At 36.8% G+C, this 22,150-nt stretch overlaps 1 protein-coding gene across 7 annotated transcripts in view; it reads right to left on the bottom strand.

Moving 5' to 3' along the window:
• SP140L (SP140 nuclear body protein like) overlaps positions 1-22,150 on the bottom strand; it is a 66,003-nt gene that overhangs the window by 33,978 nt on the left and 9,875 nt on the right. For all 7 annotated transcript variants that reach the window (XM_026454927.1, XM_026454929.1, XM_026454930.1 and 4 more), the window contains exons 2-4: positions 19,751-20,078; positions 3,540-3,702; positions 2,372-2,540 (exon numbers count right to left, since the gene is read on the bottom strand). In XM_026454927.1, coding sequence (XP_026310712.1) covers positions 2,372-2,540; positions 3,540-3,702; positions 19,751-20,061 — 643 coding nt within the window. In that variant the 5' untranslated portion in view covers positions 20,062-20,078. The remainder of the gene's footprint in view (positions 1-2,371; positions 2,541-3,539; positions 3,703-19,750; positions 20,079-22,150) is intronic.

The following is a 22,150-nucleotide window of genomic DNA, read 5'->3' as shown; positions in this document are numbered from 1 at the left end:
GGGTGACTCAGAAGTCAGAGGGTTACACATAACTAAACTTCTCCCCTCATCTTCTGGGACAGAGAAGAGACGACCTCAACAATGAGCTTTTATGTGTCCTACACAGAAAGGGGATACTCAAAATTTAACGATAAAGAAGTAATAGAAACACAGTGAGTTGTGTTACCCGCAAAATTGTCAGTTGGCAGGGTAGGCATATATCAAGTGTAAGGAAGAAACAGAGAGATTCCCTGGAAGGATGGTCTCAGGTCCTAGAGAGAGTCCATCATAAAAGAGAAAACTAGCCAGGTGAAGTGGCTCACACTTGTAATCATAGAACTGTGGGATGGTGATGCAGGAGCATCGCCTAAGCCTAGGATTTTGAGACCAGCCTAGACCACACAGCAAGACCTTGTGTCAGAAAAAAAAAAAAAACTAGCAAAATCAGCCTGATGTGGTTGTGTGCACCTGTGGTCCCAGCTACTAAGAAGGCTGAAGCGGGAGAACTACTTGAGTCCAGGAAGTCAAGGTTGTAGTGAGCAGAGATAGCTCACTAGCCTGCCATCTAACCTGGGCAGAGTGAGACCCTATCTCCAAAAACACATACATAAAAAATAAAAGAGAAAACTCCAACAGCTTTAAAGATGAGGCTAGAAAACAGGAGAACGTTGGCTTAATTGGGTCAGGGAGGATGAACAGTTCCCAAATAAACATAACAGGGGACACAGGGGCAGCTTGTGTGGACTTCAGGGTCTGAGAGCCAGCAGTATCTCCCTGAGGGTGGGTGGACTACTGTGCTGGGTGGGGCAGTGGGCAGTGCTGCCCCAGGAAGGGGACAGTGGGCCTCAGTGCAGGTCACCCAAGCATAAGGAGTGCCAGAAACTAACACATGAGTTGTTAGGACACTGGGGTTAGGAAGGGAATCCCTGCAGTCCATGGAGAGGAACAGAGCCCCTGTGAATGTGGGCAGTAAATGTAACACTATTCCCTTCATCCCCACAGCCTGGGCCATCCTGCTTACAAACGTAACATTGACTTGAAATTTGTTCCCAGATACGTGATTTCCTTTTATTCACTTTTTGACTTGAATGACTTGTTACAACAATTATTTTAATCTAGATAATGTTAGTATTAACACAAATCAATAAGCCATACCATATATAACTGCCTAAACTTTTTTTCCTTGTTTATAAATTTGTAGTATTTCTTTAATGGCCTAGTAAATAAACTTCAAATTCCTTAGCTTTGGATTCCAGACCATTTACTATCTTCCTCCAAATGATCTCTCTTAGGTCAGCTCCTATACTGCTTCTTACTCTTGGATTTAGTCAGAATCAGTTTGTCTTGTTTCGCAGACATGCTTTCACACTTTTATTCCAGTCCCTATAGCATCCACCCTCTTCAGGACATGTGCTCATTTTTCTTATGATGTCTCTATCTCTCATTTGGAGAACTGGGTTGAGATTAAACTGTGAGGGGAATAAAATTTTGCCAGGCAAGTAAAACAAAATAGAGGGCATCTTTACTGTGTACCATTATAATAGTATAAATTATGCCTTCTCAGGAAAAAAATCAAGAATCAAAACTTTAGTTTGATACAGCACCAAAAATAGTCCCTGTCAGAGCAATCAGTTTTGTGATTATTTGATTAACGTTTCTTTTAACCCTTGTGGGTAAAGGGTTAACAAAACTATTTATCCTTCAGTAAAGTCAAACTTGACCCGGGGTTAATTTTCTTGCTCATCATTCTAGAAACCTAACAAAGGTAGCCTTTTCCTGGTTTTACTTGGCAAACCCTGGGCTTAGAAATGACCCATGACTGGTTGCCTGAAACTATACATGAACTATAAATACCTATAGGGAAGGAATAAGTGTGGTCTTCCTTCAATTGATAATTCTTACAACTCAGATTGTCCCTGTGGCACCCTGAAAGCTATGACTATGGAGTTGTTACAAGAGATATTGACTCCCACAGACATGTGGTGTTATGCCAAAGTGGATCCCGCACCCATAGCTAAGCTGTCACTCAAGGCAGGTAGTGGTCAATTTAGTGGGCTGCTATGTAGTCCACTGCAAGGACTCCCACTAAAGAGAAGAAACAACTGATGCTGCCCTGTTGGGCTTCTGTGTTTCTTATCTTCTAAGTCAATCTGATGCCGGCATGGCTCTGGTTGTCCTGTGAGTCTAAGTGGCCAGTGAAGCAGACCTCCATGTGTCTGTTTTACCATAACCATATACCACGGGCTTCAAGACGATGCATGACATGTCTATTTTGTTAACTACTCTATCCCCACTGCCCAACACAATGTGTCACACATGGTAGGAGCTCAGTATATGCTTATTGAAAAAAATTGGCCCTGGAACTCAAAAGGTAGATAATAAACCTAATTACCATTGTTGAAGCTTTTATGAATGTGAATTAAATCGGGGTATTCCTGCATGTTGACCTCGCTGAACAGTGCTTCCAGAACTGGCAGGTTAAATGTCTTCTCCAGTTCACTGAGAACATTGTACACCACTCTTTGTACAGGGACCAGGTTTCTACAAGAATCTTGAGAATCCTTTAAAAATATTGAATGGAGAAAATATAAATACAGACTTTCAAGTTACAGAAGAGCCATAAAAAGAAATTTTATGTTTACTGAATTTCAATTTCTCTTCACAGGTATCTTCGCATGTAAAGTTTCATAATTCTTACATGTTTGTATAGCTAGTAATGAAAGAAGTAAATTCCATCTCCTTAAAAATACCCACTGATTGAGCCTGATCTCCTCACCCTTATTTACATTAGATGTAAAAAGGAGCAACTTTGAAGGATAAAAGTGGGCTCAAAGTTCTTTAAGAGCCTGACTGATATGTTTTTGGGATAGATGTAGCAGGCAATCAATTCAATGAGTGGCTGTTTTGTTGACTGGACAACCCCTGCTCTTCCCCCAAAACTGATTTGGCCTGAAGGGCTCAAGGAAACCAGGCGACCATTCTCCCCTTGCTGCGAACTTGGCCACAGAGGAAGCATATTCATAGCCGGAGATGACTCACTGCTCTGTGTCTCCAGCAGGGCCTATGGGTGGAATTTACCCATATTCCAAGACTCCAGAAATGCACAAATAAAGGAAAGACAAAACGAATGTGTTGGAGAAAGAATAACAAGCATCTACTTCCAAATTTGTCCTCTCTAGACACCAATTCCCTGTGGGTTTTAATGTTCTCTGATCTAGGTATTTTAAATTGATGTTAATTGAAATAAAATGCTCTGTTAATTATGATTTCAGTAAATCAATTCATTAAAATTATATTTAAATTTTGGTTTATGTTATAGTGTATGAATTCTACAAAACATTGTACATTTATGGAGAACACCTGTTTCTATTCCAGTTTCTCCAGTACCATTGACCCCAACTCCAGAGGGTGCCATGGAACACTATTTCCTCAGCTGGAAGTAGGACCATCTCTGGTGACCTCTGCTTCTCCTCTTCTTTTCTGCCTTACAGGAGCACTTAAAGAAATACTTGTAAAAAATGAAAGCATATCTGCCAGGCTGTGAAATAAACTTCACTTACTTCAAACATTTTATTTGTGATGAGTTCACGGTCGCGGAGGCCCTCAAGGAATGGAAATGTCTTTTTTATTGCATTTGAAATCTCCAGCTTATGTCTTTTGAAGTGCTTGAATACAGCGTCACAGAGAAGTCTCTCATCTACATCCTGGTCTTCTGTGAACATCCTAGGGAAAAAGGACACCATGTGAAAATGGTCGTCAAGATTCTGAGATGTTTGTGGAGGTGGTAAGATTTTACATATAAAGGATAAGCTAGGAAAAACCAACATATATAAAATAGGTGGTCCTCAGTAGAGCCCAGAATAAATGGAATTGAAGCAACAAACGAAGATGTAATAGAAGATATCACGGAGCCTATGCAAGACTAATATAGAGGGTACTGAAAAAGCCCAGTCTAAACTGAACAGAGTCATTGTAAAGATATCTTCACCTAACCATATCTGGAATATTTTTCAAAATAAAAGTATTAAATTCCTACAGAATCTAGATGGAGTAAGCAGGTCATCCATAGAGAAATGAAAGTCAATGGAATGTAAATAAAAATCTAACCTTGAAAATGCATCTTAATCAACAACTGCGAGAAAACAAATTTGGCAAAATAAAAATAAGATGTCCCTCTCTAATCTATAGCTGCTAGGAAGGAAATACCATCATATATCATAAAATTAATTCATAAATAATACAGTGCAGTTTCATAATGATAATAATACCATATTATTGAAAATTTCATGAGAATATCAGTGATATCTCCTGGAACATCTGGCTCTGCTTTGTGTTAATATAAATCTGTCTGTACTATTGCTATATACGGTGAATCATTTTAGGCATCTGAATTTCAGAAATTGCTGCTGTTTCCTGTTAAAGCAATTTTAAAGCTGAGTCTCTAATTCTAGTTCTTAGTTGATCATGTTATTGCTCTGATAATGTTTTAATCAACATCTCAGTATTCCTAAATGTTACGAAAACTTGGGAGATCTTTTTATCCAACCGGAAGAGAATTATTGGCACTTCCCATTACGCAGCATAAAGCAGGACACAATCATGTCACATTATTGGTTTGAATTCCTGTAAAAAAAACAGTTTCTGGTTAAAGATCATTAAAATAATAAGAAAGGAGTTAGATTTACGATGACAAAGAGAATGGTGGAGGACAATGAGCACATAAGAGATTTCAAATAAAATCTCGAAGACAAAAAGTGGTCAGAAAAGTGCTAGTTGCAATAATAGGTAGGGAATGCTCCCAGAGGTTAAGAAAGCAATCGTGGTGCTCTACAGAATTCTGAAGAAACAGTGGAGATGTGAAAGGAGACACACAGCTAAAAATTGATTTGTTATTTGAAAAATGAACAGAGCAATGCATACACTGCTTGTCACCCTGCATGCTGACCACATGCAGGCAGACAGCCTCTCAGGGGCAACCATTGCTGTCATTCATTCTGTCATATGTTAATACTGCCTGCTCTTGGATTTCATATAAATAGGTAAAACATATACATGCTTTTGTGTCTGTCTTATTTTGCTTATCATCTATGTTGCCGTGTTGAACAGTTAGTTTGTTCATTTCTACTGTTGAGTGGTATTCCATTGTGTGAATCTACCACAATCTGCTTACTCATTTTTCTGTTGATGGACATTGGAGTGGATTCCAGTTTGAGACTAGTATAAATAAAACTGCTGTTCTTGTGCAAGACTTTTTGTGGCAAAATGTTTTCATTTCTCTTGGGTGAATATGTGGGAGTGGAATTACTGGATCATTGTGTAAGAGTACATTTAACCATTTTAAAACCTGACAAACTGTTTTTTTAAAGACTACCAGTGATGGCCTTTCTAGTTTTAGCCATTCCAGTGTGTACGATGTGATATCTAATTTTAGTTTTAATTTGTATTTCTTTAATGAGGAAATTATGTTAGGCACGTTTTCAAGTGTTTACTGGCAACTTACTTATTTTTTGGTGAAGTGTCTGTTCAAATGTTTGAGCCATTTATATTATTGAATTTTATTTTATTTATTGATGGGTAGGAGTTTTTTATAGATTATAGATAGAAGTGTTCTGTCTGATTTATATATTGTAAATATTTTCACCCAGTCTGTAGCTTCTCTTTTATTTTCTTAATTATGTCTTTTGATAGGAAAAATTCTTTAACTTTGATGAAGTCCAATTTATTATTTTTTCTTTTATAATTAATGACTTCAGTGTACTCTCTAAGAAGAATTTGCCACTCCAAGGTCATGAAAATATGCAAAAAGCAATTTACAATATAAGCATGGGTTTATATCTGTACTTTCTATGCCATACCATTGATCTGTTTGTCTACCCTTATGCTGATATGATTTTGTGTTAAATACCATGGCTTAAAGAAAGTCTTGAAGTCAATTAGAAAAGATTGTCTTGGACTTTCTAGATTCTTTGATTTTCCACATATCTTTTCAAATCAATTTGCCAATTTCTATAAGAAAAGCCTTTTGGAATTTTCTTGGGTTTGATTTGAAACTATAGATAAATGTGGGGGAGCTGACAACAATATTGAGCTAGAAATCTGTTAGCGTCATATATTTCTCCATTTATTTAGATCAATTTTAAAAATCAGGCACATCTTTCATTAAATTTATTTCTAGTTATTTTATTCTCTCTGGTACTACTTTAAATGATATTGCTTTTCAAATTCCTTATTACCATTGTAAGAAATATAATTGGTTTGAGAAACATTAACCATGTATTTATGGCATTGCTAAATTCATGTATTAGTTCTAGTAAAGTATTTATAGATTTCCTTTATATTTTAAAGAAAATAATCATGTCATCAGCAAAAAAAGACTGATTCACTGTTTCTTTCCCCAAAATAACAATTCTTTCCTCTTTTGGATCTTATTTCACTGCTCAGGAGTTTAAATACAATGTTGCAGAGAAGTGAGGGACAACTTCCTTGTCTTATTTCCAATTTTAGGGAAAAAGCAACTAGTAATATCGCTAAGTGTGATGTTTGTTATGCCTTTATACATAGTCTTATCTCTTTCCCTTTCTTTCCCTTCCTTTCTTTTCTCTTTCTTTCTTTTCTTCTTTCTTTCCTTCTTTTCTTCTTTCTTTCCTTCTTTCCTTCCTTCCTTCCTTTCATTCTTTCTTTCTTTTCTTTCTCTTATTTCTCTCTCTCTCTGTCTCTCTGTCTCTCTCTCTCTCTCTCTCCCCCCACCCCCCAGTCCCCTTACTTCTTTGAAGGCTTTACTCTGTTGCCTAGGCTGGAGTGCAGTAACGCAATCATAGCTCATGGCAGCCTCAAACTCCCGGGCTCAAGTAATACTCCCACCTCAGCTTCCTGAATAGCTAGGACTATAGATGTTACCATGCCCAGCTAATTTTTTATTTTATTTTTATGTTTTGTAGAGAGAGCGTCTCGCTTTGTGGCCTAGGCTGGTCTTGAACTCCTGGCTTCAAGTGATCCTCCCACCTTGGCCTCCCAAAGAGTTGGGATCACAGCTGTCAGCCACTGTGCTTTGCATTCCTCACTATTTCTAACTTGCTGAGAATTTTATCATGAACTACTAATTTTATCAAACGCATCTACCAAGATATTCATATGACTTTCCTACCTATCTATTCCTAATTTGCTGAGTTCCTACCTATTCCTAATATGCTGGGAGTTTTATCATGAACAGATGTTAAATTTTATCAAATGCATTAATGAGATATTCATATGATTTTCCTTCTTTATTTTTTAATTGGTGAATCACATTGATTGATTTCCAAAGCCTTCTCTTACGTAGAAACAAATAACCACAGATCAATAGACATTTGAGGAAATACTTCAATATTAGAAAGACTAGCATAAAAAAAAAAAAGAGAGAGAGAAAAAAGTTACCCCAGGAGAAACAGATATTATGGGAAATGGGGGGAAATTCCAAATAGTAACTATTTGAATTAAAGCTTCAAATTATATCAACAAACTTAAAATGTTGAACAGGGTTGGTGAAGAAAAACTGAGTTAAGGAATTTGTTTCAAGTATGACAACAATATGGTGGAACAATATGGTTTCAGATTCAACTGTAACAATTACAGAAATACAAATTAAACAATGAACTTGAAAAGTTGAAGGTAATTACTGATTGAGTGAAATCAGATCTTATAAGACCTATGAAACTCTGAAAATAAAAATAAAGAGCAAACATAGTTTGCATTTTTAGAGAGACAAAACAAGAAAAACAATAAATTATAAAAGGTAAAACAGAAGAAAGGTTGAAAAATTATAACACTGAATATACCTGAAGAAATGATACTGAAAGGCAATATTAATGATATTGGAGGCATCATCAATATTGATGATATTGATACTGATTGGAATCAAAGATAGAATCCAACTAAAGATGCAGTGACACAAAATATGCTGAAATCAAAAATAGGCAATTTATGGTGTGCAACTTCAAATAAAACAAAAAGCAGAACAATTCCCATTAATGTTAATTCAAAATTCAAGAAACAAATAATGGGACAAAGGTTTTATGGGCATTGCAAAACAATTCACCCCTAAGTTTTTACTCTTTCCATATACCAAAATGGACAAAATATACAGGTTCTAGATAAGTTAATAAGAATGAGTTATTATTTAATCTCGTAACTTAAAAACAGAGAACACATCATCAATATTTAGCATAATCTTGGCCACAAAAGAAGTCTCAATAAGTTACAATCAATAGAAATGAAACATATTGCATAAGGAAAATAAATTTCTTAAGATTTTAGAAAGCAAAACAAAACACACTGTGTCGGGTTAAAGATGAAATAAAACTTATAGTTACAGGCTATTTAGAAACAGAAGGAAAGAGAAAGGTAAACTTGTAGTTACAGGCTATTTAGAAACAGAAAGAAAGAGAAAGGTAATGACAATGAGACTGAATAAGAGAAAAAACAGTTCAACATTTGAAAATCTCTCTGTAATTTTACATCAGTAAATAAAAGGAGAAATATTTGAATATATTCACAAATGATTTTAAAAGGGAATTTGGTAAGTCCTAACAGTTATTTTTAAAAATAAAAACTGTTTATGAAATAAAAACTAACATAACATGAATTCTCTAAAATCAGCAAATGTTATGGTAAACATGAATGGTGAAGTCATTTAAATAGAAAACAATATAGGAATGTCTACTATTACCACCATTATACATATATACAAACATATATGTGTGTGTGTGTGCATGTGTGTGTACAAATATATATATATATACACACATACACATATGCATATTTTGGAAGCTTTAGCTAATACGATAGGCTATGGAAATAAAACAATTAGTATAAATACTAAAATAGGGTACAGTATTATATGTTCTATAATTATATACATAGAAAAACTAGAGAGAGACCTAATAAAATTCATGAGAAGTAGAAAATTAATTTGTCAAATGATATGGTTTGACCCTGTGTCCCTACCCAAATCTCAAGGCAAATTGTAATCCCCACATGTTGGAAAGGGAGCTGGTGGGAGGTGATTGGATCATGCAGGTGGATTTTCCCCATACTGTTCTCATGATTGTGAGTGAGTTCTCACGAGATCTGATTATTTAAAAGTGTGGCACTTCCTTCCTTGCTCTCTCTCACTCCCTCTCTCTTGCTTTGACTTGTGAAGAGGTGCCTGCTTCCCTTCACCCTCTACCATAATTGTAAGTTTCCTGAGACCTCCTAGTCATGATTTCTGTTAAGGTTGTGGAACTGTGAGTCAATTAAACTTCTTTTCTTTCTAAATTACCCAGTCTCATGTAGTTTTTTACAGCAGTATGAGAACGAACTAATACATCAATGAGTATGAATAAAAAATAGATATATAAAACTTACTAGTTCTTATTTGGAACAACATAAGTTAAAAAATACTCAGACTCAATAGCAAATACACATGTATATATTTATAAACATCTTAAAAGTATACGAACTATAAAAATTTTATTGAAGGAAATTAAATAAGATCTAAATAAATGGAGATATATAAAATGCTCCCAATTAGAAAAAAAGTAATAATTTTAAAGCATCAATTTTTCTGAAATTATTATGCAAGTATGGTGTATTTGCAACCAGAAACCCCATTAAAACTGAATAAAGTCCAGGTGTGGTGGCTAATGCCTGTAGTCCCAGCACTCTGGGAGGCTGGCGTGGGCAGATCCCTTGAGGTCAGGAGTTCAAGAAAAGCCTGGGTAACATGTCAAAACGCTGTCTCTACAAAAAATACAAAAATTAGCCAGATGTGGTGATGTGCACCTGTAGATCTAGCTATCTGAGTGACTGAGGCAGGAGGATCACTTCAGCTGGTGAGGTTGGGGTTACAGTGAGCCAAGGTCACACTGCTGCACTCCGGGCTGGGTGACAGTGAGACTCCGTCTCGGAAAAAAAAGGAAAAAAAACCTGGATAAAATAATCTAAATATTGAAATGACAGAATGTCTGAATCAATAAAGAACACTTTGAGACAAGAATAGTTAAAGGAAGATTTCTCTTAATAGATTTAAATGTTCAAGGAAGATTTCTCTTAATAGATTTAAATGTTCTTAAAAAGCAATACAGATATAAAAGACAGTGCAGAAAAACATTTTCAATATGTATGACAAAGGGTTAATATATCTGCCATTAATAGGCAAAGACTAAAGTCTACTAATAAAAAATAACAAGCAACCCCTCCAAAATGGACTTGAACAGGCAGCTTAAAGAAAAGAAAATTAAAATGTCCAATACACATATGAATACGTTCAAACTAAAACATCAATGAGAAACCATTTCTCACTCATTAGATTGGCAAACACAATTTCATTAGTGACGCTATGCCATGTGGGAGAAGATTCAGAGAAACAGGCACCCATGGCTGGTGTGAGCATGAATTACTACAGCCTTTTCAGAAAAGATTTGGCAACATCCGCTAAATTTTAAAATATACTACAGACTGACCCAGCAAATCCAATTTTGGAATCCATCCCATATAAATAAAAAGATCAACATGTATCCTATAGAAACAAGAACTTCAGAACTTTCAGTGCTCCCCATTTCTTCAAGAGTGAAACCCCAGATCCTTGCACTGTTCAAAGGGTCTCTAATGATTCAGCCTTCTCTCCTCTCCCCTTGATCACTTCTGTCTGGTCACACTCACCTCTTTGTTGTTTCTTGACTAACCAGACATACTGTAGCCTTAGGGAATTGATATTGGCTGTTTCTTCTGCCTAGCATGGATACATGTATCTATGCAGTGAACTAATTTCCTTGTCTCTTTTTGATCCTTGATTCACTGTCACCTTCTCAATGAGACTTGCTTTGACCAACCTATCAAAAATCATAACCACAATCCCCCAGCCTGCCCCCATACTCCCAATCCCCTCATCTGCCTCTATTTCTTTCTCCCATGCTCTTATCACTCCCTAACATATTAAATAAATTACACATTTGTATGTTTATTGTTTATCATCTTCTTCATTGTCTCTCTTCTCCCAAAAATACATATGCCATAAGGGCAGTGGTGTCTGTTTTGTCCATTAATTTTTCTTGAGTACCTGATATATACAAGGTGTTCAATAAATATTTGTTGACTACATGCTCATAAATACAAAAGTATTTATTGGAGCATTGTTTTTAGTAGTAAAACAACAACAATAACAACAACAACAACAACTCAACAATAACACATATCTCTAAACCTGAAAATAACCTAACTGTCCATTTGGCTGAATGGTTGAGTGCATTATCATAAAGGTACACCGTTGAAATATTACATAGCTATTTAATTGTAGCAGTTTGGGTTGAAGGTAATAGTTTTGTTGTTCAATGAAAACATGATGTTCAGATTAATATATTATGATTCCATTTTTTATATAAATTAAACAAAAGTCTTTCATTTGTATATAAAATTCAGAATAAATGTTAGGGAAGGCATGGAACCACTACACCCAAGGTGTTAACACTGGCTTAGTGGACAGTTTCAGGGTTCTAACCAGGTCCCTTCAGATCTTTCTTTTTTACCATTTTTTTGGGTAACATCAGAGAAAAGAGAAATAATAAATACATAGAATAAGACTTTAGAGTAAGTATATTTATTTTATTTTGTGTTTGAGATGGAGTCTCTCTCTGTCGCATAGGCTGGATTGCAGTGGCTTGATCTCAGCTCACTGCAACCTCTGCCCCTGGGTTCAAGCAATTCTCCTGCCTCAGCCTTCCTAGTAGCTGGAATTACAGGCGTGTGCTACCACTCCTGGCTAATTTTTGTACTTTTAGTAGAGACGGGGTTTTGCCATGCTGGCCAGGCTGATCTCAAACTCCTGACCTCTAGTGATCTGCCCACCTCAGCTTCCCAAAGTGCTGGGTTTACAGACATGAGCCACCGTGCCTAGCCTGGAGTAAGTATAGTTAACACTCCCCATAACTTATTCAATGATATTGTTTTTATAAAACAACCAACCAGTAAACTTAGAAATGTAAAAATTGAGTTCTCAAATTCAAAATTAAAGGTAGGCAAAATAATAAAACATTTAGGAATGAACTGAACAAACAGAATGCAAGACTTGTATGCTGAAAATGACAAAACATTACTAGACAAATGAACAATCTAAATAAATAGAGATACCCATGTTCATGGATTGGAAGACTCAATATATTTAACCTGGCAATTCTCTCCAAATTGACCTATAAACTCAGTGTGATTCCTATCAAAATCCCAAATGGCTTTTTTGAAGAAATTGAGAAGCTAATCCTAAAATTTATATGGAATTGCAAGAACCCAGAATAGCCAAAACAATCTCTGAAAAGAAGAAAAAAGTTGGAACATTTATACTTTCTTATTTCAACACTTATTTAAAGCTACCCATATCAAGACAGTTATTGTACTCGCATAAAGATATATAAAGATCAACGAAACAGAGTTGAGAGTGCAGAAATAAATCCTTGTGGTTTCGGCAATTGATTTTCAACAAAAGTGCCAAGGCAATTAAATGAGGAAAAGATAGTCTTTTCAACAAATACTACATGTACAAAAATACGAATGTAGACCCTTACCTCACATCATATACATGAATCAACTCAAAATGGATCATGGATCTAAATGTAAGAGCATGCATCCTGTGCAGTCACAAACGACTCTGTGCATAGTTTAGCGTTCTGCTTTCACTGTTCTGAAATCCTTAATAATTTGTGAACAAGGATCCCCCCATTTTTATTTTTCACTGGGTTCTCCAAATTATGTAGTAATCTTCTAAAAGAGCAAAAATGGTAAGACTTTTGTAAGAAAATAAAGGCAAAAATATTTGTGACTTTTGGTTAAATGAAGAGTTAGCTACAACTTCAAAAGCATGATCCTTAAAAGAAGAAATTGATAAGCTGAAATTTAACAAAACTGAAATCTTTTGTGTTTCAAGTATACTATTAAGAAAAAGAAAAGAATAGCCACAGTCTGGGAGAAAATATTAGCCAATTACATTTTCAATAAACTACATATATTCAAATATGTAAAGAATTCTGATAACTCAGTAAGAAGATAACCCAATTTAAAAATGGGCAAATGATTTGAATAGATATTTCTCCAAAAGACACATGGAAGATAATAAAGACATGAAGAGATGTTCAGTATCATTAGTCATTAGAGAAAAGCAAATTCAAACCACAACAAAATACTAATATGCATTCATTGGAATGGCTATAAACACATACAATAATGAGTTTTAGCAAAGATGTGGAAAAACTGGAACCCTTACACATTGCTATAAAGTGGCCTTTTGGAAACAGTGTAAGATAGATTTTGTGAAAGTTAACTATAACGTTACTGTTACTATAATGTTACTATATTTGCATTCAAGTTGTCGTGTGGATATATGTTTGCATTTCCAGGTAGATGTTTAGCAGTTAAATTATTGAGTCTTATAGCTTCACTTCGACTGTGTTGCTCCTTCCCAAGGCTGGCAAAATGCCACATCAAGAGGGTTTTCCTGAGCTCAAAGTTTCTCCAGTGGAGGACATCCTGCTTCTGTAGCATTCTGTGCTACATCTTAGAAGGCCCACTTCTGTCTTGTCTCATGGGAAACAAAGGGGAAATCACTGGGGCTAGACCACCTGTGTTTGACTAGAAATGAAGAAGTGAGGGCAGGGCTCACAGTGGCCAGTGCGTGGATCACCATGCTGGTAACTGTGTTCCTGCTATCTGCACCATAGCACAGAGCTCAGCTAGCAGCTCTGCCCAACTGCAGAGGCAAGCTGGTGACCTTATTTGGCCAGGGAGCATAGTCAGAAATTCTAACTGGCTTGGGTGCCTAGTCAGCAATCCAGGCCAGCTACAGGGTTTAGCTTTCTGTCTTGTTGGACCAGGGAACCCCCAAAGAGATTGTGCCCAGCCTCAAAGCCTAACATATGTCCTTGACCAGGCAGGTAATCAAGTCAGTCACTCTGCCTAACTATAGAGTATGGCCTCTAGCCTTGCTAACCAGGAAGCCCAAATAGTAACCCCGCCCAGCCTCAACGGCCAGCCAATGACCTGCATGGACAGTAAACCAAGCCAAGGACACCTCCCAACTGAGGGGCACAGCTTTGTGGCTCCAGCCAACCAGAAATCCCAGCCTATGGTCTGCAGCCATTTCCGCACAGGGAGTATAGCCAGTCACCCTGTTCAAATGTAGAGCATATCCTATGGCCCCACTTAATCACACAGCTCAGCCGGTGATGCTGCCAAACTATGGGGCACAGCCTGCAGCTCTGCCTAATCGGGATTCCAAAGAATGATCCCATCTGACAGAGGAGCCCAGCATGCAGCAAGCATCTAATTGTGGGGCATAGCCTGTGGCCCCACCAAACCCAGGCACCTGATAACAACACTGATTGACACTGAAGCAGAGCCTGTGGTTCTACTCTGGAGGAGAACCCAGACAGTGACTCAACCCAACTACAAAACACAGCCTGCAACCCTGTCTAATCACAGAGCCTAGCCTGTGGTCCCATTGAACGTAGCTTGAGGCCTTGTTCAATCTCAGAGGCCAGCCAGTAGCCCTGCCCAACAAAAGAGTCTAACCGAAACACTCAACAAACCATACAGGCCAGCCAGCGTCCCCAGCAAACACCAGAGAACAGGCAATAATCCTGCGCAACTAGAGATCCCAAAAGCAAACTGTGCCTATTCATGGATGCTACCAGCTGACCTGTCCAAAACTCCAGGGTATACTGACTATTAAAGGACTTTCCATGCCAAAGCAAACCTATAAAGGCTGGAAGAGGCTAGTGCTTCCTCAAATGTACAGACACTAATGTGAGGATACAAGGATCATAAAAAAATCAGCAAAAATAAAACCCCTAAAAGAAATTAATAAGCTGTAATAACTGACTCTGAAGAAATGAAGGTCTATGAGCTAACTGACATTCAGAATAATCCTCTTTAAAAAGTTCAGCAAACTACAAGAAAACACAGATGGACAACTCAACAAAATCAGAAAACAATATATAAACAAAATAAAATGCCAATAAAAAATAGGAACCGTTAAAACAAACAAAAAAAAAAAAAACCAGAAATCCTAGATCTGAAAAGTACAGTGACTGAACTGAACAATCTAACAGAAAATTCCAACAGCTTACTTAAGCAGAAGAAAGAATCAGTGAACTGAAAGAGAGTTCATTTGAAATTATCTACGTAGAGGAGCAAAAAGAACAAAGGATGAAAATGAGTGAAAAAAGCCTATTGCATTTATGGGATACCACCAAGTGAAACAACACACAAATTATGGAAATTACAGAAGAAGAGAGAGAGAAAAATGAGCAGAAAGTCAATTTCAAGAAGTAATAACTAAAAACTTCCCAAATTTGAGGAGAGAAATAGACATTTAGGTTCATGAGGTCCAAAGTTCCCCAAACAGGTTCAACAATACAATTCTACACCAATAAGTATTATAATTAAATTATCAAAAGACAAAGAGATAATTTTGAAAGCAGCAAGGAAAGCATAACTTATTACCTAAAACGGAGCCCTCATAAGACTAACAGTAAATTTTTTAGTGGAAACCTCCTCTTCTCAGCCCAGGAGGGATTAGGGTGACACATTCAAAATATTGAAAGAAAAAAAACCTGCCAGCCAAGAGTGTTACACTTGGTAAATCTGTCTATCTCAAATGAAGATGTGATAAAGGCTTTTCCAAAAAAACAAAAGTTGAAGGAGTTCATCATCAGTAGACTTGTCTTACAAGAAATGCTAAAGTGAGTTCTTCAAGCTGCAATGAGATGATATTAGTTAACAACATAACAATATATAAATATAAAAAACTCGCCAGTAAAGGTAAATATTTAGTTAAAATCAGAAATCTCTTATATTGTAATGATTGTGCATAAATCACTTTCAATTCTAGCTTAAAAATTAAAAATCAAACATATTTAAATAAGTATAACTGTAGTAATTTGGTTTTAGATACCCAATATAAAATATATGTAAATGGTAACATTAATCAATTAAAATGTAAAGGAGGAGAGAAACAAAAGTGTAGAGTTTTATATGTGGTTAAAGTTGTTAGCTTGAAATCAGATGATATAGCTACAAGATATTTTATGTAAGTTTCATAGTAACTACAAAGGAGAAACCTGCAGTAAAGAAATAAAATTAAGAGAAAGGAGTCAAAGCATATCACTTTAAAATTCATCAAATCACAAAGGAGTGCCACAAGGAAAAAGGAAAGGGAAAAAAAAAAAGAACTACAAAACAGCCAGAACACAAATAACAAAACAGCAATAGTAAGTTCTTACCTATCAATAAATGGATTAAATTCTCCAATCAAAAGAAATAGAGTGCCTGAATGCATTATGAAAACCCCACAAGATCCAACAATTTGCTGCATGTAAGAGACTCATTGTAGATTTAATAACACATATAGGCTAAAGGTGAAGGTATAGAAAAAGATATTCAATGCAAAAAGTGACCAAAAGAAAGCAGTGATAACTATCTTTATGTTAGGCAAAATACACATTAAGTAAAAAATGACACATAAGACAAAGAAAGTCAATATATAAGGATAAAGGGGCCCATTCGTCAAGAAAATATAACATTTGTAAATATTTTGACATATAGCATTGGAACACCTAAATAGTTAAAGCAAATACTAACCAATCTGAAAAGAGAAAGAAACAGCAATACGATAATAGTAAAGAACTTTAATACTTCACCCTTAACAATGACAGATCAAACAGACAGAAAATCATAGGGATTTTGATCTCAAGCCAGACTTTAGATCAAGTGGACCTAAAAGATATATACAGAACATTTCATTGAAAAGCAGCAGAAGACGTATTCTACTCAAGTGTACATATGTTAGGCCACAAAAGAAGTCTTAACAAATTCAAGAAGACTAAAATCATATCAAGTGTCTTTTCTTACAACAATGGTATGTCTTTTCTTACAACATTACATAATGGTAAAGGGTACAATTCAACAAGAAGAGCTAACTATCTGAAATATACAGGCACCCAATACAGGAGCACCCAGATTCATAAAGCAAGTTCTTAGAAACCTACAAAGAGACTTAGACTCTCACACAGTAATAGTGGGAGACTTCAACACCCCACTGACAATATTAGACGCATCATTGAGTCAGAAAATAAACAAAGATATTCAGGGCCTGATTCAGCTCTGGATCAAGTAGACCTGACAGATACCTACAGAACTCTCCACTCAAAAACAACAGAATACACATTCTTCCTATCACCACACAGCAGTGAAAAGTTGATCACATAATCAGAAGTAAAACCTACCAAGTCTGAATCATGAAAAAACAGATTATCTGAAGAGACCAATAATAAGTAAACTGATTGAATAAGTAGGAAAAAACCTTTCCACTAAAGAAAAACCCAGGACCAGATGACTATGCTGGTGAACTCTACCAAACATTTAAGAATAAAGTAATACAAATTCTTCCAAAACAAATGAAGAGCAGGGAACACTTCCAAACTCATTTTGTGAGCATTGCCTTGATACCTAAGATTAGGGCACTATAAGAAAAGAAATTTATAGGCCAATATCTCTAATAGACATAGAAACAAAAATTCTCAACAAAATACAACCAAACCAAACCAAATTTAACAATGCACTAAAATGATCACTCACTATTATCAGGTGGAATTTATCCCTGAGATGCAAGGATGATGTAACACGTAAATCAATAAATGTGATGTTCAACATTTATTTGCAGGAAGAAAATTGTATGAACATTTTAATAAATGCAGAAAAAGTATTTGAAAACTTCAACATCATTTCATGATAAAGAAAACTTTGACAAATTGGGTATAAATGATATATACCTCAACACAATAAAGGCCATGTATGACAAGCCCATGGTTAATATCGTAGTCAATAATAAAAAGCTGAAAGCTTTTTTTCTAAGATGAAGAACAAGACAGTAATGACCACTCTTGCCATTTCTATTCAACACAGTACTGAAAGTCCTAGGCAGATTAATTGGGCAAGAAAAAGAAATTAAAGGCATCCACATCAGAAAGGAAGAAGTAAAATTGTCTCTGTTTTCAGATGACATGATCTTATACAGAGAAATCTTTACAAGACTCCATTAGTCTTAGATTTAGATTATGGAGGCTAGGCATGGTTACTCATGCCTGTAATCCCAGCACTTTGGGAGGCCAAGACTGGTGGATCACTTGAGGTCAGGAGTTCGAGACCAGCTTGGCTAACATGGTGAAACCCCGTCTCTACTAAAAATACAAAAATTAGCTGGGTGTAGTGGCCCGTGCCTGTAATCCCAGCTACTAAGGAGGCTGAGGCAGGAGAATCACTTGAATCCAGGAGGTGGAGGTTGCAGTGAGCCGAGATCACACCACTGCATTCCAGCCTGAGCCACAGAGCGAGACTCTAAAAATTTTATATACATAAATATATATATTACATATATATTATATATATTATGAAATCTAAAAAGGTTGAATCATAGAAATAGACAGTCAAATGGCAATTGCCACGGGCTGGGAAGAATGGGGAAATATTGGTCAAAGGGTACAAATTTTCTGTTATAAGATAAAATTTCTTGGTATTTTAATGTGTAGTATAGGGACCATAGTTAACAATAATGTAATACACAATTGAAATTTGCTAAGAGAGTAGATCTTAAACATTATCACACACACAATCGTAACTCTGTGAGATGAATATTTTAACTAACTTGATTGTGGTAATTATTTCACAATATAAACATATATGAAATCATCATGTTGTACACCTTAAAATTTATACAATTTGTCAACTAAACTCAGTATCACTGAACAAAAGAAAAGAAAAATGTAATCACAACTAAATATTTTCACTTTAGGTAATTTTTTAATTCAAGCAATTTATATCATGTTCTGTGTTCCTAAAGTATTGATTATATTTACACATTTAGATGATTTCTGCAGGATGACAAATGTGTTCTTAAACTTCAGTTACGATTTTAACTGAAATACGTACATTCTCCACACCCCCATAAATAAATAATAAACAGTCTTACATGCATTTTTTTAAAAAGCTTGTCAGTGTAGAGAGTGAATATTTAACACTTTTACCTAGATATATTATCATCAAAATCTAGCATATGAAGGACCAAAATAACAAATCATAAAGATTTTAGAAAGTAAAAGCAGCTTAACCACAAAGGAATGAAAACCTGATTAAAGTTGGAATTTTCATAAAGGTCACTGAATGCAAGAATACAATGAGGAAAAATGGCCAAATTTTTTAATGAAAACTCATTTTGAACCTTCCCAAGTACTCACCCAAGTATGAAAGTGAAATAAAGATATTTTTAGACTACAAGGACTCAAAAAGCTTATAGATGGGATAGGATAAGGGAGGAGGGAAATAAAATCAAGTTACAGTTTTTAGTTTAGGAAAAGATACCAAGTGACTCCAGACATTCATAGAACAATAGTCTTTTAACTGTTCAGGAAAAAATATGGATCAAAGGAAAAACAATCAATCCAAAGACAGGCAAGAAAGAAGATGACAGAAAAAATAGAAATTCTTGTAAATATTCATTAAAAAATAAGATAGCAAGAATATATACAGAGTGGTGATAAAAATAAATGCTAATAAAATAAAAGTGATTCATAAAACATAGAGATACCTAAATTGAATGAACAGAATTCAGCTATATGAAAAATATGAAAAATTTAAAAACTCATGAAAAATAAAACAACACATGAAAAATAAAACAACTCAATAAGATTAAAAATGAAGGAATTAGAAGACATACGATATGGTTTGGATCTGTGTCCTCACCCAAATCTCATGTTGCATTGTAATCTCAAATGTGGGAGTGAGGCCTGGTGGAGGTGATTGAATCATGGAGGTGTTTCTCATGAATGGTTTAGCACCATCCACTTGGTGCTGTTCTCCTGATAGTGAACGAGTTCTTGCAATTCTTGCTGCTTGTGTAAGAGTGTAGCACCCCCCATCTTGCTCTTGCTCCTGCCGTGTAAGACGTGTCTGCTCCCCCTTCATCTTCTGCCAGCCATGATTGTAAGATTCCCAAGGTCTCCCCAGAAGCCAAGCAGATGCCAGCATTATGCTTCCTGTACAGCCTGTGAAACCATGAGCCAATTAAACCTCTTTTCTTTATAAATTACCTAGCCTCAGGTGTTTCTGTAGAGCAGTGCAAGAACAGACTAATACAACATACCAGGCAAATGCAAAATAAAAGAGAGCTCTGTGGCTAAACTGACATCAGAAACAAATAGAATTTAGACTGAAAAGTAATACAAACGGCACAGAAGGTTATTTCATACTGATAAAAGGTATATTCTACCAGTCTATGTAGTAGAAGTCATGATCTGTAAGAAAATTGCTTTAAAATATTGAAAGGAAAGTCTGACAGTGATATAGGAAAACTGAAAAACTCACAATTGTAGTAAAAAAAATGTTAAGTCATCTCTGTTAGAAGTTGACAAGTCCAGTAAGTCAACATGAAATCAAGTAAAAGATTTGAATAAAATAACGAGCATTCTGGGTTATTACAAAATAATCTTGACTGCATTATGCCCCTATTACCATAAAACTTCCATGGGGAAACCTCCCAATCCCATCATGCATCTGATGCCATGGCAATTCTGGATTAACCATATTTAGTAAAGAAAAAAGTGGTAATCCAATTCTGGGAACTGCCTGCCCATTTCCCAGAAAATCCCTCCCCTTATGATGGAATATTCCACACCTTCATTATGCTTATCTGTATAATATGTGAGTCCTGGCAATGTTGGGTGCAGCTTACTCTTTTGAGCACACTTACAATCCTCTCTTGAGTATGCACTTACTTTCACTCTGTGATAAATCTTATGTAATTTCAGTTTGGTCTGGCCTTCAAATTTTTTTCTGGGATGAAGACAAGAACCTGTATCAGCCCACTGGTAACACCATTATTGATACCATCATTTTGTAGGGAAGAAACAAGGCTTGCCCCACCTCCATATCTATGCAGTGGCAGAGCTGGACTTCACACCATCCCTCTCCAATCATCCTAGTGTCGATCGATCCTCCCCCCTCCTCTACTAACTCTCCCATATGGCATTAGTCACTACACTCTTAATCATTACATTATATTGCCTTTCAAATGTGGCAAAGCCTCGAAACCGACTATGCACTAGGCCACAAAAAAAACAACAGACTCTCACAAACGAAAATTCTAAAAAACACATTTTCGAACCACAATGTGATAGGATCAGAGTAAACAACCAAAGGACAGAGGATGACTTCCCCAACTCGTTCCACTGAGAAATTTTAAAAACTGCTTCCAGACACTTCTTAGGTTAACCAGGAAATCAAAGTCGAAATTGTTTGGACGAACCGAGGCAAGATGGTGCACTTCCGGGTTCTTCATCCCCCACCCCCAACTCTTCCCGCGGGCGCGAAAAGGCAGCCGGCGCCCGGGAGGGTGCAGACCAACTGGGCATGCGCCAGGTGACGTCAATCTGAAGAGACCAAGATTTACCTGGTCGCACCTGCAGAACGCCCCTGACACGCCCATGCCCCACCTATTGCCCTCCCACTCCTAGAAAAGCCGCTCTCCACCATTGAGCCACGCGGCCTTCTTGCAGCCCCACTCCTGTCGGGATGTTGGGACTGTGGGAAGTCTGTCCGAGAGCCCCACGGCGGGGAGACTCTGCCGGCCTCCTTTGCCGGAGGCCGACAGACTTCTCCCGCACACCTTAGGTTACCAAAATAAACGTGCAGTTTTGCGCCTGACCTTTGCCTACTTGCTGGTTCTTTTGTGCTCGCTCTGGTGGTCTTAGAAAAACAAGACAGATGGTGCCGAAACCCGGGAGGAGACCCCTCCTCAGGGCCCCCAGGGTCCGGGGAGCCTCCTCCTCCTCCTTCCACGCTGTGGACGGACCAGGACCTGAGACCCGCTTTGCTCACTCTCACGGCCTCTCTGGGGTAAGTGCCCTTGTCTCCTCTTTACCACCCTTGGCCAAAACCCTGTGCAGGTCCGAGGTCCATTTTGAGCCACCAAGTGGCTTGGGAGAGCCTTGCAGGACGGAGATGTCCGCCTGAAGGTACTCTCCACTTTGGCTTCAAGAGCCTCCAGTCTGTCTCTGCTGGTTCCAAAGGATGCTTTGAAGCCAGGCAGAGATCCACTTCCATTTCCATTGTGTCCATT

The sequence above is a fragment of the Piliocolobus tephrosceles genome, chromosome 11, assembly GCF_002776525.5.
Source record: "Piliocolobus tephrosceles isolate RC106 chromosome 11, ASM277652v3, whole genome shotgun sequence".
NCBI classification, from domain to species: Eukaryota; Metazoa; Chordata; class Mammalia; order Primates; family Cercopithecidae; genus Piliocolobus; species Piliocolobus tephrosceles.
This window is presented reverse-complemented; position numbering and strand designations above follow the sequence as displayed.